Here is a 15,055-nt window from a genome sequence, read left to right as displayed (position 1 = left end):
CCCTTGGGCCACAAAATGACTCGCTACCCCTTTGCGCGTGAAACAACGTGTTGGAGCTCGTCTGTCATGGGGAGAAGAAGGGTGTGAGCACTGAGCAGGCAGTCGGTGGGCGTGCCTCTGCCGCCCCGCCCTCTACCCGTTGAGACGTTGCTCAGGCTTCAAGATGGCGGAAGCCCTGACAGCTCAGGAGCTCCTGGTAAGTCTGTTTTGACAGAGTTTACTCCACTTTTTACATAGTGTGTACATTCCAACTCGATGTAGTTAATTGAAACAACAACTAACGAGTTGCTGTAACATGATATATGTTCCTTAAAACAATGAACTGTCATGGCCCGATCACACCCTCCTTCAGGGCGACTGACTCCGGTGTGCCTGACAGCGGTTAGCATAAGCTAGCATAGCAACGTTTGCTAATCCAAACTGCGGACGTTTACTAGAGATTCATATTTCTTATTTTTCTCTTAGATGTCCACATGGACTTACAAGTGTCGTTCGCGTTTAGTGGAGTTGGGTCTTATTTTACTATTTCGATAAACGTGGCGTAAAGTGTCCGTGCAGTTATGATTAGGCATCCAGCTACCACATGCGACTTAGCTCTCCAGCAATTGCTAACAGTTACTGTTAAGCAGAAAGGAGATTCTTTTACAGTAGTGTTTCCCATCATTTTTATTTGGTGGCTGCACTCAAAGTGACTCGTTTTAATAAAATGTCGTCAGTTTAACGCTACAGCTTCTGTTGTTGTTGTTTTCTTTTTTTGAGGAGGGGGCGGGGGCTTGTAACAAGTTTTTTGCTAAGAGCTTACTGTCAAGTAGTGTCATAATTTATCGACGAGAATTCTCAGAAGTGACTCTCCCGGTTCTCAGCAGCGTGTTGTTGTCATTACAGTATTACAAGTGCACCATGCCTGTCATCAGTGTAGTAACCAAGCCCTTAAATGCACAGCCAAACAAGGATCACTAATAATATTAAACTTGTGAAAAATATTAAACATGATATCCAGTGATGTATAATATATCACAAATATATAAGATTTTATCTTTTGTTCACAATAGAGCCTGCCTTCCTCCTCATTTTATGCACTCGAGAAGATTGTTTTCTTTTATGCTACCCTGACAGCACATAGCTAAATTATTTGTAGGTTACTTCCACTTTAAATCCCTTCATCGCCTGATAGAATTTAACTATGACCGGTCAAAAATGATGTCTAAAGAGTGACATTTTGTTGCACACTTGGATGAACCGTATGTCTTGGGCTTGGTCTCAGGTAATGATAATTACCTGTATTGATTCTTGAGCTATAAAATACCGCAGTATCGATTGATGTCAAAATGCAACGAGTGGACTCTTATTGCTGAATCAAAGCATGTGGATGGTTCTGTGTCTGGAAACAAATCTTGTATCTGCAGTGAGATTTGTGGGTTTCTTTGCTTCTCTGAAATTTGCAAAAAATAGATTCCGGTATTGTTGGATGTCATTGCCCTCCTTGTCCTAGTTATAAATTGGAAGACAGATGCAGCTCAGTTGGCTGGTAAACAAGCGGACTGTTGTGACCACTCGTTTTCACCCATGTCATCTTTCACGAGGCGCGTCCTGGCTGCCAGCATTTGCATCCGGCTTAATTAATGCATGTATTATAGTTTCATTAAAGAAAAAGTTGAAAAGCCTGATAGACCGAATACTTTGATCCCAGGTGTCTTCTCTCTGTTTGGACTTGGCTCTGTTTTTACATTGTACAAACAGGAACGCACACGAGTCTTTCTCTTTTCCATTCCTCCCTATCTATGTCGTGTTCCAGGCTGTGGAGGAGTTCCTGAGTGAGGTGCGTTGCAAAGAGCAGCTCCAATGCGCCGGGCTCGTCTCCCAACCCACAGCTGTTAAGTTTCTTATGGCCCGCAAGTTTGACGTGTCCCGAGCTGTCGACCTCCTCCAAGCATACAAGGTACAGCTGGGGACGCCGATGAATGTCCCTGTTCAGAGATACCACACAGCCTTTCAAATATCTACTACTGTATTTCAAACTAAGGACATTGTGGTTCTCTCCCGCCACAAATTTATCAGAACACGAGAATCAAAGAGGGGATCATCAATATAAATCCTAATGAGGAGCCACTCCGTTCTGAGCTGCTCAGTGGCAAATTCACCGTCCTGGTGAGTGGTGGAGACTGTGAACCCCAAAGTAACTCGTAAACTGAAACTGCAGCGAGATATCTTTCGACGACGATAAGTCTTTTTATGCATCCTTGTCTTTTCATTTTACATGTCATGTTCCCCGCAGCCTGGACGTGACGCAAATGGTGCTGCACTTGCGCTCTTCACAGCTCGCCTGCATCGGCGAGACGTATCCACGCACAAAGCTGTGCTGCAGGTCATCATTTATCAGCTGGATAAAGCCATAGACAGGTGACGCAGCCCGCTGGCAACCACTATGTTCTTAAACTCCCTGTTTTATTGACAGTGCACCATCCTGAACCAGTTTCTAATTGGTCTTTTGTTTCTTCCCAGTGTTCAAACCCAGAGAGACGGACTTGTATTTATATATGACATGACCAACTCCACTTATGGGGATTTTGACTATGAGCTCTGTGTCAAAATCCTCAATTTGCTCAAGGTAAATATTACAATAAATGTAGTTCCACGGTGTGTCCCAATGGGTGATTCCCAACCACTTTGCAATGGCAACTTTGTATGTCATCAGACATCTTCAAGTGGGTCACAGGAAATTACCATGATTCGAGTTATTGCTCAGAAGATTAAGATCTCAGTGTCTGTCTTCGACACAAATAAATGCATAAACGTGGAACATATACAGATATATATATTTTAATTGTTTTTATTTATTATTGTTATTACTTTTTTATTTTATTTAATAGGAGCAGAGTAGCCCTTTACCTGAAATTTTAGGGGCACAAGTAAAAAAATTATTCAGGCTCACAAACTAGCAATATGCCACCATTTGGGGGCATTCTGTAGCTCTCGATGTGCCGTGAAACTTTGGCCAATGGAAAGGTTGGGAAGCGCTGGTCTTATTTTAGAAATACTCACTCATTATCCACTTACTGTTTTTGTTCCCTAGGGGGCGTTTCCGGCTCGTTTAAAATGCGTCTTCATCGTTTCCTCGCCTCTTTGGTTTCGAGCACCTTTTGCGGTTCTACGCCTCTTCGTGCGTGAGAAGCTGAGAGAACGGGTATGTCTTTTTCTGTTTTTTTAATATTAGGTCTTGAAATGTATTTCCTTTTTTCCCCATCGACCAGGTGTGTACTGTGAAGGCTCACGAACTGGCCAGTCACATCCCAGTCTCCTCCCTCCCTGAGCACCTAGGCGGGACATCCCAGTATAACCACGTGGCCTGGATCCAGTCCTGCATCAATGCAAACATTATGGAGGGTGACACACAAGTACATGACACGCACGACTGCGTGGGAAGCCTGCTGCGCTCTTATAGTCTTGAGAGCGGGGAACCGAGTGTTGACGCAACGCTGACCCATGGCTATTTGAGTACCCAGGTGGGCTCTGAGCTCGCTGCGGCTAATGCTAACTTCTATGACGATAGCAACGCGAACCCGCACAACCACTGTGGTGGGGATGAGGGCAGGACTTTGGACAATCCTCAGTTGAGCCCGCCTTCTGCTGCAAATAGGCTACAGGGGAACCACCAGCACTGGAACGGCTCAGCTGGGAGCGGAAACAACATGTCCGCCGTTGGTGGCTTGAAGCCCAATTCGAACATGAATGGTCGTGGACGGCAAGCACCCCCCCAGTCGGAGACACCCCCTGACACTCCGCTCTCTTACAAAGGCGACGCAGATGTTGTGGACGGCCGAATAGACTCGGATCACGGGCGTCGGGGTGAGCATATACAAGAAGTGGATGAGGAGGGTGAGGAAGAGGAGGGCGTTCCACCGTTGCCTCAGAAATCTTTGCCTCGAGCGCCCCACCAGCCCGCCTCCCAGACATCACTCTTGCCCTCGTCGTGGGGTCCCGATGACGAGGACTGCCGCCTGGAGGAGTCCGTTCACACGCCAGATCGGGGAGGTATGGGGATGCACGAGTTGGTTGATCATGTGAAGAGGAAGAAGAAGAAAGGGATCTATCAGGAATATGAGGAGATTCGCAAGGAGCCACCAGCAGGCACCTTTGACTACTCCAAGTAAGATATTGTCAGATGACGCTTATTTTGTCACATAGCCTCTGGTCAAATAGGCTCAATAAGAATAATATTCATAATAGTGCATCAGATATGTATGGTGCTTTTCTGTCACACATTCAAAGTTGATATTTGTTCTTGGGCTTAATGCCGTCATTTATATAGTCTGAGCCCTTCAGCGAATAGCAAAACTCTGGGAGCACCGTAGTTGATGCCCGAAAATCCAAATTGGGGAACGTGCCCTCCATGGGTTCACCATTGAAGACCTGACAAACCTCGCCTTCTCTGAACTCGGCCATAGCTGCTGTTTGTCACTGGTTTGGCTTTGACGTTTTGTGCAACTCTTTCATTGACTAATAATCACTCCAGGGCTTCCGTCTGCTTTTCTCATCTCAAGTCAGCTGGGATAAGTTCCAACTCCCTTGTGACCCTGAACAGTGCAAGCGGTATAGAACACAGACGGATGGATGGACAAACTTCTCGTCCTCATCCTCCTTTGTGTGCGGTTAAGATCACCACTTTTGATCTTTGAGATTGTGCATGTTTATTTCCAGGAAACTCTCCAATCAGCTCAAGAACCGGTACAGCGATGTTCTGTGTCTGGACCAGTCCAGGGTCCGACTCTGCCAGCTCTGTGATGACGAGGACGAGGTAATGGTAAATCCATCTAAAGCTGACTGTTGCAGCCTCGCTGAGGACTGTTCCGACAAAATCTTTTGCTGCATGTCCTGCAGACTTCGGATTACATTAATGCGAGTTTCATGGATGGCTACAAGAGGAAAAACACATATATTGCTACTCAGGGTAAGAACTACACAATAAGATCTTGATTTTTTTTTTAACTTCATGCACTATAAAAGTTGCTGCTTCCATCACTACTATAACGCTATTTGTGTTCCTCAGGTCCTTTGCCAAAAACATTTGGGGACTTTTGGCGCATGGTGTGGGAGCAGATGGTACTTATCATCGTCATGACAACGAGGTGAATTCTTTTTTTAGCCAACTGTTGGAAAAGCGCGCATATGGTGGAGAAAGGGTGTGCCATTCACAACTTGTGCTCATCCATGTACGTATCAGAGTGGTGGAGCGAGGGCGTGTCAAGTGCGGTCAGTATTGGCCACTGGAAGAAGGCAGAACAGAGCAACACGTTTGTTTCCAGGTCACCAACACCCACATCCAGGTCTTCCAGGACTTCAAACTCTCACATCTGGAACTCTATAATACTCAGGTGAGTTTGTATCACCTGCAGTATGAGCAGTCCTGCAACATTTTTTTTCTCAATGGCTCTTTAAACCATGTCCGATAGAAAGGTCAGGTGGCTTAACAGTTTCTGTTTTAGTCTTACAAGGTATTAGGATGCCTTCCGACTGAGAAATAAACACTGTGGTTAAATTGCTCTCCAAAGTAGGACCACATTCATAAAGTAATTTTTCCAGTAATTATATTCAGAGCTTTTGGGCCATCTCTCCTATAGACCTTGCCAGTGTAGCTACTGTTCCAAATCATGAGTGTAATGGTCTTCTTTTTGTCAAGTCTGGGGAGAGACGGGATGTTTGCCACTACCTCTACGTCAGCTGGCCGGACTTCGGAGTGCCCAAGAGTGCATCGGCCATGTTGGACTTTCGCGAGCATGTACTTCGGAGGCGGGATGTGGCAGTCCAGAGTCTAGGCCCCAGTTGGAAGGGGCCTCCAGGGGGCCCTCCTGTGGTGGTGCACTGCAGTGCGGGCATCGGCCGGACAGGTGAATTCAAATATGATGCGCAAGGAGAAAATGATTGTCTAGTGGTTTTACTAATGGGAGTTGATTGAACAAATTTGAAGCATTCTGGTTTTACAAATATATATATAATATATATATACATATATATAGCTATATGTTCAGTATATAAAAGTTAAACATGGGTACAATTTTCCAGTCATGGAAAATGGGGTGGGGGGGGCGATATATTTGCAAACATTTTAATTTAAGTAAACATCATCAGTCTGCTTTTATGGCGGACTAAAAAAATCAGCGAATAATTACTGCTGATAGTCTGAATTTTAAGTGGGATTTTAAGTTAAACAATGGCTCTAAAATATATAAAATAATAATTCCAATATTGATTAACTAATGGAGTGTCTCCTTTGTCTTTAGTGTGTCTGGCCAACTGGCATCCAGCTCCCTTTTTCTATTCCTAATATTGATTTCCTCTTTATCCCTTCCTGGCTTTAGGCACCTTCTGCACACTGGACATCTGCCTGTCCCAGCTGGAGGACATTGGCACAGTAGACGTCCACCAGACTGTGCGACGCATGCGTACGCAGAGGGCTTTCAGCATCCAGACCTGGGACCAGTACTACTTCTGCTACACCGCCATCATTGAATACGCCATGCGCCGCGGCAAGCTGAGCCCGGTGCAGTGGTCCGACTCGGACATAGAGACCGACAGCGAGTGAGCGACGCAAAGGGGCAGGAAGTCGACCGAAGCCGATGTCAGATGGGAGTAGAAAGATGGGGGCGATGTCTCCACTGCCATGACAGAGAGAAGTGGAGGTCTTGGTTTGGCTCTTGATGTAATGACGCTCCGATCCGTGTTGGTCCCTCGTGTGAACAGACACGCAGGGAGACCTGAAGCGCTTTCCAGGAAAACGTGTGGAGTGTCCTGCCAATTTCTGAGCAAATGGCAGGGGAACTCTGCCTGCCCTGCACTTGTCCTCTTGACAAGAACCTTGTAGCATTTTTCTATTGACTTGCACATGAGGCATGGCAAACTTGAACCCACCCAAACCTTTACATCCTTTTCACCCTCAAACCAATCTGCCATTGTCTTTTTCACAGGGGATGCTTTTGAGTGACATAACTGTGTGAGCCATTACATAATTTTATTTGATTTAAGTTTTTGTTTTGTCCTATGATGTTTTATGGTGCATTTTCTACATGATTCATATTGTGTGCATATGTAGACTAACTTGCCAAAGCCAAAGTCATCACCCCGAATGCTCGGATGTATTCCTTACAAAGATATTATAGACTGAAAGCATGTATATTCTTGTAACATACAGCTACATGTATACATCGTTGTGCATAACCTTGAAAAAGTGCAAAAACGCCGCTTTTTGATAAAATGGTTTGAAAGCTGGAGAGTTATGTAGTTAGCCAGGCTGAAAAAAAAAAAAAACGGAATTGTACTTAAAATGATGTCATGGCAAGTCTGACATTTTTGTTCTTCTTGAATTAGACTATTTTTTAAAAATTTGACTTAAAACTCCACTTTGAACTGATTCATCTTCCCTTATTCCGTAACCCTTTCCAGTATCACTCCTTCCTCTTGAGACATATTCTGCCTCAGGTATTGGTGCCTTCAGGTTGTTCTTTTTGTTTAATGTCACAGTGCAGCAGATAAAGTAATAATGACAGCCAAGCTTGTGCACTTGCATAGGTCCACGACACACTTTTTTTTGCCTTTAGTGCTGCCACTTAGGAATAATATGAAAGTCACGAGTGGACAAAGTTCTGGTTCATCTTATCATTTAACCTCAGGGGCAATTTTGTTGTTGTTTTGGTTTCTTTTAAGATCCATTACTATGTTTTGCATCTAAATTATCATACAAACTATATCTGTATTTTGTATTTTCACTGTATTTTATTCTGCGATATTTGTCTTTGTAAAAAAAAAGAAAATTACATGTTCAAAATCATTGAATGTTGGTTGCTATGACACCACAACGGAATCATGCGATAAGCCGAACAAATCAGATGGGATTTGAACTATATATATTTTTGTTGTTGTTTAATAATGGTGTGTATTGGAAAAGACCCTACCATGGTATTTTCAAAACGGACTGCGATTGTTCAATTTCATTCGGGCGTATATTTTTAGGAGGAGGGTTGCTTGACAATATATTAAAGCGGTAATGGAACAAAAAGATGAGATACTGCTGTGTGTTTGGAACTTGATTGATTTGTTAGCATGAACACAAGAGTCGTGAATGTTTTAAGGGGTTGCTCGTTCATTCATGCTGATGTATTCTGACCCCTCAATGCCAAAGGTCAAGGCTCACCTTTTAACATATCCTCAGCACGGACCACGCAGCGCAGTCCATATCCACACGCAGAATCTCAGGAGCACATCGGATGACAAATGTCATTCTAGAGCTAGAAAGTGCAAGTATGTGTCTGGGTTCTCCATGTTTTTAGATTGTCATACGAGGTGTGCATGAATACAAGATCATGTGTCATCCTTGTTTTACTGTTCCCGTGTAAATCTTGTGATTGAATGTTAGCCTTCTTAATGTCTGACTGGCCCATTAAAGCAATCTTATCACTATCTGGAAAGTGTACAAAGCATGTGATATCTTACTGACCGGGTAAAATGAAAAAAGATTCATCTACTGTGGAAATTTGATTTGCACTGGAAAAAGTTTTATATATACATATATATATATATATATATATATATATATATATATATGTGTGTGTGTGTGTGTGTATTATAAATTTGTCTCTAATCTTATATTTTGCCTCCATTTAATTTCCTAGATATCGAGAACTTGATGATAGAGCTTTACTGTGCATAAATGAAGAAATTCAAAAAGTGGTTATTCAAGGAATATTAAAAATGCAAGTTTCCCCATATATACCAAATGAAAACAAGTTTGGTAATTTTGGACAAAAACCTTTGTGAATTCATAAAATTAAATGATTAATTCTACATTTCAAACGAGCTCATAATTGTGGGGACAGTAACAAATTTGGCCACTTGGAGGCAGTCGGGAGCCAAAGCGGAAGCAGGAAGTTGAGGTTTCATGTGCGAAATTCAAATTGCTCTGACAAAACATTCGTATGTGGCACTCACTTTTCTGCACGTCGATAGTTTGTTGACGGATTGATCGTTCTTATTTGACGCAACGCCACACATTCTGGTAACCGAGAGAAACATCATCGGTACAAACGTGGGCTTTTTCCTAACGTAAGTTACATTGCTTTTGTTAGTGGTAACCGTGTTGAGTGCAGTTGGACACATTGGCGAGTAATGAAGCGGTCCTGTAACTTGAACGACCCGTTATTTATGATGTCAGGCATTTCAAATTTCCCGTTGGCATTTAATTGGTGTTCTTGGCTGGTTCGGCCGATATTGTGTTCGGCAGGCGGCTGGTGGATCGTGCAGCCAAAGGAGGCAGGAATGCCCGTTGAGAGGATGGAGCCCCGTGGAGCCGAAAAGCTCCACAAATACTACGAGGTTTATGAGACTATCGGCTCTGGTAATTTGTTGAGTGTGTGTGGAGGTCTTTCTTTTTCCAATTCTGGAATTTAAAACGTGTTTATTTTTTGTTTTTGTTTCCAGGAGGGTTTGCTAAAGTGAAGCTGGGTCGTCACATCTTGACAGGAGAGAAGGTGGCGATTAAGATCATGAACAAAAAGGATCTTGGGGTGAGTCTTTTTGATGCAAATGTTTTCCAAAATAGAATTAAATAATAAATAAAACTTGTGGTATTTTCAAGTTATAGAGAATAGGGAGTGGTATGGTTGGAAAGTGTATCACCATACTATTTTATATCAATGGATGTTGATCTATATCGAATGTTTTTTTTAATTCTTCAAAATAAAGCTCTGGGGGCAAAAAGGCTTCATTTAGGAAATGTGTTTTAAATTATACAACTTGACCTTAAATAAGAGATTAAAACTACTATGAAATAGTCTCATTAACTGTTCAATTTAAAGATCAAATAAATGTCTTTAACATTATGTGCTTAGTAGGATTGGGTGAATCCCAATGCGTCATATTATATAATTAATAATTGTTGATTTTTATGCATATTTCAAGTAAGTGCTCTAAATTTCCTCTCAGGTGTTTTTGGGTCACAACTCACCTGTGACCCTGATAAAAGTTAGTGTTAGACACAATCTACATACATCATGACAACATAACATTTCAAATTAAAGCATTGTGAATGGGTTTAAAAATAATCTAATTCACATTGCAGGAGGAAATTGCAAATAACATTGTCAATGTCAACTAAAACCATCATTTCCTAGGATGATCTTCCTCGTGTGAAGGTGGAGATTGAGGCAATGAAGAACCTCAGTCATCAGCACATCTGCCGTCTCTACCAAGTCATTGAGTCCCCCACACAGATTTTCATGATACTCGAGGTCGATAAACTGCAGTTGTGCAATTGTCTTCTTTGCCTACTCCTTTCTATAATCTGTATTTCTTGCAGTACTGTCCAGGAGGGGAGTTGTTTGACTACATTATAGCAAAGGACCGGCTGTCAGAAGAGGAGACAAGAGTCTTTTTCAGACAAATTGTGTCTGCCATGGCCTACGTCCACAGCCAGGGTTACGCACACAGGGACCTAAAACCGGTAAGACCAGTGTGCATAAGTGGAAGCTTTTTAAGTGCTTGAAATGCCTGCGCCTAGGCCTTTGGAAATGTAAATCTCATACCTGCTATCTCTCTTAACATTAGGAGAACTTATTGATAGATGGAGACCACAACTTGAAGCTCATAGATTTCGGCTTATGTGCCAAACCAAAGGTAAATGTACAGGTGTACACTTTTATGTGCAATCCAATGCATATTACCGCTCAATTTTGATTGACACTGTCAGAGAGGTAAATTAGCTATGCATCATTGCACTTAATCACACTGAGAGCTATTCCTACAGTTTATAGTTGCTCATTGTATGTGGCATTATGATTAATATTGTTGTGTGTCACAGGGAGGCCTTGGTTATGAGTTGATGACGTGTTGTGGAAGTCCGGCATATGCTGCTCCTGAACTCATCCAGGGAAAAGCTTATATTGGCTCAGAGGCGAGTTATTCCATTTTTTATTTATCTTTTTTACGGGGGTGGTCTTCTCATGCAAGAGTGTTCTTTATAAACCTTTTGAATCTGATTTGGTCCCCCACTGATCATCAAAAAAAATGATTTTTTGTAGTTTCCCCTTGTCAGAATGAATGATTTTTAACAAACAATGCTGTGTTCCAGGCGGATGTGTGGAGTATGGGTGTGCTGCTGTTCGCTTTGCTTTGCGGCTATCTCCCCTTTGATGACGACAGTTGCGTCGTGCTCTACAGGAAAATTACCGTAAGAGATTACTTTTCATTTTCATTATTTCATCCTTTGGGTTTTTTTTCTCCCAAATTTGACTATAACTGAGAAAAGTTATTTGTTAGTTAGGTTAGTGCATTGGGGCTGGAGTAGAATAAATTAACATGATTGCTGATGGTAGTAGTCATTCAACCACTAGGGGGCGAACACATGTTGAAGTCACCTGGCGGTCAACTCCGTGTTCAGTGCTACCTTATGTCACTAACATTAGGTATAAAGCTTATTTAAGAAAAAACAAACCAACACCAGCTGTTATTTTGTATTTCTATGACTATTTTACTGCCCTCTAATGAATGTGTTTCACTAATGTGTTTTCAGAGAGGAAAGTATGATAACCCTGCATGGCTATCCCCAGGAAGCATCCTCCTGCTCAATCAAATGATGCAGGTATGATGACATGTATCATCAAGAAAGGACAAATAATGATAGTCGGTTTCTATTTAGTTGTAGTTACCATTTCTGTCCTGTAGGTGGACCCCAAGTTGCGTCTGGCAGTGCATCAGCTGCTTGAGCACCCTTGGGTAATGAAAGACTACAACAGCCCTGTGGAGTGGCACAGCAGGCAGCCGGTACCCTCACAAATAAATATGCACATCTCTTCACATATCTGTTCACATATTTTGCATCACAAAGAAGCCAGTAGGTTTATTAAAATAAGAAGAATAAGTTAGTTTGAATTGTTTGTGCTTACACTTATTTTCTAGCTGGGTCACATAGACGAGGACTGCATCACTGAGATGGCAGTCAACATGAAACGTTCCAGAGAAAGCACCACAGCTCTTGTTAAGGAGGTAGGTGACAGCTTTTCATATCAGAACCAAACAGTTAATGCTTATAACTCAAATTGGCCAGTGGACAAATTGTATTTCAGAAGTGAGTTGAGGTAGCACTTGTCCTTACAACGTTTCCTAAATTCTAGGAGAAAGCTCTCAAAGTTACTGTACAAACCAATCTGACCTGATTGATCGTGTGTGCAGTGGCGGTACGACCACATCACAGCCACATACTTGCTACTACTGTCGAAGAAGCAGAGAGGCAAGCCGGTGCGCCTCCGCATGGAGCCCCACGTCACCGAGGAGGCCGTCTCTCCACTACATGCCCAATTAGAGGTTGATCGATATGCAGCTCCCAGCATGGCTTTCCAGCTCAATGCCTAGTTCTCAGCCTCTAAATGACACTGTTTTCCTTTTTCCAGGTTAAAAAATCTCTTCACTTTGCTGACGACGAGGACGCTCCAATTCTGGGTGCTTTAGATCTTTGCTCAGACTACATAGATGATTGTCCATGGGTACCCGTCTCACGTCAGACACCTCAAGGGGTACGCGAGAAGACCGAACGAATTACAGACGACAAGGTGGGGACAAGTAAAAGATTTTCAAAAATAATTTCATTGCGATATATTCATTTTAAATTCCATTCTTCTACATTGCGTTGCCAATTTGATCAATTGTTCAGACTGAGGGAGGGGGCAATGTGTCTGTTATCCTAAATCAGTGCTCCAATACAACTGTATTTCTACAGAGGTTGCCATCTCCATTAAAGAAAAGATGTATTCGGAGCCCGCCGCTTGAGAGACATCAAGTGACAGGCCAGCACCACCAGGAGAAGAGGCACAAGGAGCACCAACATGCCAAAGAGAACAGAGAGAATGTTGTCCTGCAGGAGAAAAATGCGGACACATTTGCACTGCCTCCACCTCGCACGCCGTCGTCCACCAAGAAGAACATGCGCCCTAAGAATGTGTTGACCACACCTAATCAAAATGGCACCGGAACCACACCAAAAGGTTTGATTCTTATTTTGCCCTCTTTGTAGCTTTTTTTATGATTTTCTTGTTATTTTGGCCTTTGAAAGTGACCATAGACACTTATAACTGTCAGCTGGAGGCTCATCTTATCATGAGGCTAATTCTATTGGCTCAAATGATAGACGCTAATAGAAAAGGTAGTTCATTACAGCCTTAATTATGTGGTAAGCGGAATCTGATGCGGATATTGTCCGCCTGCTGCACTCTTTTTAACAACCTCTCCCTCTAGTTGTGGCTGCTCATATGAAAACTCTTGTACCGTATCACCTTGGTGGAACTTAATATCCAAAAGTGACTTGTTTCTGTGGGCAATTCACTTGTGAAGTTTATTTACTCTGCCTATAGGGGGCAGTACTTCGAAGGTGTCTCATCTCCTCACGTTCATCTCACCATAAATTAGTGTTTGCACTTCAGTCGGCCAAGTTTGATTTATAAAACCATTATAAAGTCTCTCCACATTTCACGCACACACGTAATCGGTTTGTGTGTGAGTGTGTGTGTGTGTCCCGAGACATGTTGTGACAGGTGTAGCTGTCTGTTTTTTCTGCCCTCTCCCATGTGAGCTGTAGTGATTTTTCTCCAGCCTCTTGAGCTGAGCTCTTGTTCTGTGTGCGTGCGTGTGCCGTTTTGTGTATGTCTTTTTTTTAAAGTAACTGTTGTGACCTTCTATAGCTGAACTTTTGTTTTTCTCTTCTGTGTGTATGCAAGTTCGGTGCATTGCTGTTGTAAGCATCCTGAGGTGGTGACGTCACATTCAGGTTGTGTGTGTGTATTGCAGCTGCAGGCAGTGGCTCCAAAGAACCTCTTAAAAGAAAAGTGGCAGAGAGCAAAGAGTCCAACAACATTGAAATCCTTGCCTTTAGTCCTGAAAGAAGGCAAGTCTCACTCTAGGGAAAAAAGAACCCAAATCTGAACCCCAACACCATCTGTTAGTTTTTGTCTGCGTCTTCCTCCACAGGTCTCGCTCTTTGGACATGGCCGGTAGTGGAGACAGCGGAAAGAAGCGAAGGGGAGGGCGAGTGTTTGGCTCCCTGGAGAGGGGCCTGGACAAGGTGATCACCATGCTCACCCCCAGCAAGAGACGAGCGCTGCGAGACAACCCGCGCAAGATCAAGGTACGCTCGCGCCTCCCCACCAAACACGCTGTTCTGTCTGTGCCGTGTCTGACTGTGTGCTTCACCTCCCTCCAGGCTCAGTACAACGTGACCCTGACGGGGCAGACCAACCCGGACGACGTGCTCAACCAGATCCTCTCCATCCTACCTGAGAAAAATGTCCAATACAGCCAGAAAGGGTAAGAATTGTCTTCATCTGTGTCTATCTTCACCATGGATTTGAATGCTACATTAATAAATTTTATTTTTCTTTTGTCCAGCTACACCATAAAGTGCAGAACCTGGGATGACTTTGGCAAGGTGACCATGGCCTTTGAACTAGAGGTGTGCCTGCTGCACAGACCCGAAGTGGTCTGCGTGCATCGTCAGCGAATAAAAGGAGATGCTTGGGTCTACAAGCGCCTGGTGGAGGACATCCTCTCCACATCCAGCATCTGAGGCTCTACAAGTTGTTGCTTTTTAATACCGGCAAGCTTCAAAAGAAATATTACATTTATGTGCATCATGTACAGTCAATTCTTCTTTTTTTCTTCTTCCCCATTTTCTAATTCGGTTTTACTTGTCAGTTTCTGAGAGAAGAATGTATGAACTTTTAGTGTACAGATCTTTATTGGGATTAATGGATGTTCTTTTAGCCCTAAATCTGCTTGATTTAGGTCACTAACAAAAGCACCACTTACTAATTGGATGTTGTTTTTATGTGTTTACAATTCTTTTTTAGTTTTATGTGGATCAATGTTTGTCTGACATGTTTGTGACAATTTAAAGGGAGCAAAATAAATGGTTTCTGCATCTAAATGGAAGTTATTTAGTCAAATAATAAAAAAAATAGGAAATATTCTTGTTTATCACGGGGTACGTTTCAGACCGTGATGCATAACTCAAAGTCTCTCA

The 15,055-nt window shown here is 42.8% G+C and overlaps 2 protein-coding genes across 2 annotated transcripts; both read left to right on the top strand.

Annotated features, from left to right (window-relative positions):
• Positions 1 to 58: 58 nt before the first annotated feature.
• On the top strand, positions 59 to 8,451 carry ptpn9b (protein tyrosine phosphatase non-receptor type 9b). The gene is made up of 13 exons (XM_088374896.1): positions 59 to 196; positions 1,796 to 1,939; positions 2,059 to 2,148; positions 2,276 to 2,400; positions 2,503 to 2,608; positions 3,074 to 3,184; positions 3,252 to 4,147; positions 4,699 to 4,795; positions 4,879 to 4,948; positions 5,048 to 5,126; positions 5,222 to 5,372; positions 5,678 to 5,885; positions 6,357 to 8,451. The coding sequence occupies exons 1-13, from the start codon at positions 164 to 166 to the stop codon at positions 6,578 to 6,580; spliced, it is 2,334 nt and encodes a 777-aa protein (XP_088231022.1). The 5' UTR covers positions 59 to 163; the 3' UTR covers positions 6,581 to 8,451.
• Positions 8,452 to 8,881: 430 nt separating this feature from the next.
• On the top strand, positions 8,882 to 14,959 carry melk (maternal embryonic leucine zipper kinase). The gene is made up of 18 exons (XM_088374629.1): positions 8,882 to 9,093; positions 9,272 to 9,385; positions 9,469 to 9,554; positions 10,161 to 10,277; positions 10,346 to 10,489; positions 10,594 to 10,662; positions 10,847 to 10,939; positions 11,117 to 11,215; positions 11,558 to 11,626; positions 11,710 to 11,808; positions 11,944 to 12,030; positions 12,217 to 12,348; positions 12,435 to 12,593; positions 12,761 to 13,025; positions 13,825 to 13,921; positions 14,005 to 14,161; positions 14,237 to 14,340; positions 14,422 to 14,959. The coding sequence occupies exons 2-18, from the start codon at positions 9,307 to 9,309 to the stop codon at positions 14,597 to 14,599; spliced, it is 2,034 nt and encodes a 677-aa protein (XP_088230755.1). The 5' UTR covers positions 8,882 to 9,093; positions 9,272 to 9,306; the 3' UTR covers positions 14,600 to 14,959.
• Positions 14,960 to 15,055: the final 96 nt, after the last annotated feature.

This window comes from Syngnathus floridae, chromosome 4, assembly GCF_059516105.1.
Source record: "Syngnathus floridae isolate MCC-2025c chromosome 4, RoL_Sflo_1.0, whole genome shotgun sequence".
NCBI classification, from domain to species: domain Eukaryota; kingdom Metazoa; phylum Chordata; class Actinopteri; order Syngnathiformes; family Syngnathidae; genus Syngnathus; species Syngnathus floridae.
The sequence above is the reverse complement of the archived record's forward strand: the minus strand, read 5'-3'. Positions and strand labels throughout refer to the sequence as shown.

Coding starts and splice junctions, on each gene's coding strand:
- ptpn9b (XM_088374896.1), top strand. CDS start 164: ATGGCGGAAGCCCTGACAGCTCAGGAGCTCCTG. Junction 3,185..3,251: donor GTGAGAAGCTGAGAGAACGG/GTATGTCTTTTT, acceptor CCCATCGACCAG/GTGTGTACTGTGAAGGCTCA. Junction 5,373..5,677: donor TGGAACTCTATAATACTCAG/GTGAGTTTGTAT, acceptor CTTTTTGTCAAG/TCTGGGGAGAGACGGGATGT.
- melk (XM_088374629.1), top strand. CDS start 9,307: ATGCCCGTTGAGAGGATGGAGCCCCGTGGAGCCGAAAAGCTCCACAAA. Junction 9,555..10,160: donor TGAACAAAAAGGATCTTGGG/GTGAGTCTTTTT, acceptor ATCATTTCCTAG/GATGATCTTCCTCGTGTGAA. Junction 13,922..14,004: donor GCCTTTAGTCCTGAAAGAAG/GCAAGTCTCACT, acceptor CTTCCTCCACAG/GTCTCGCTCTTTGGACATGG.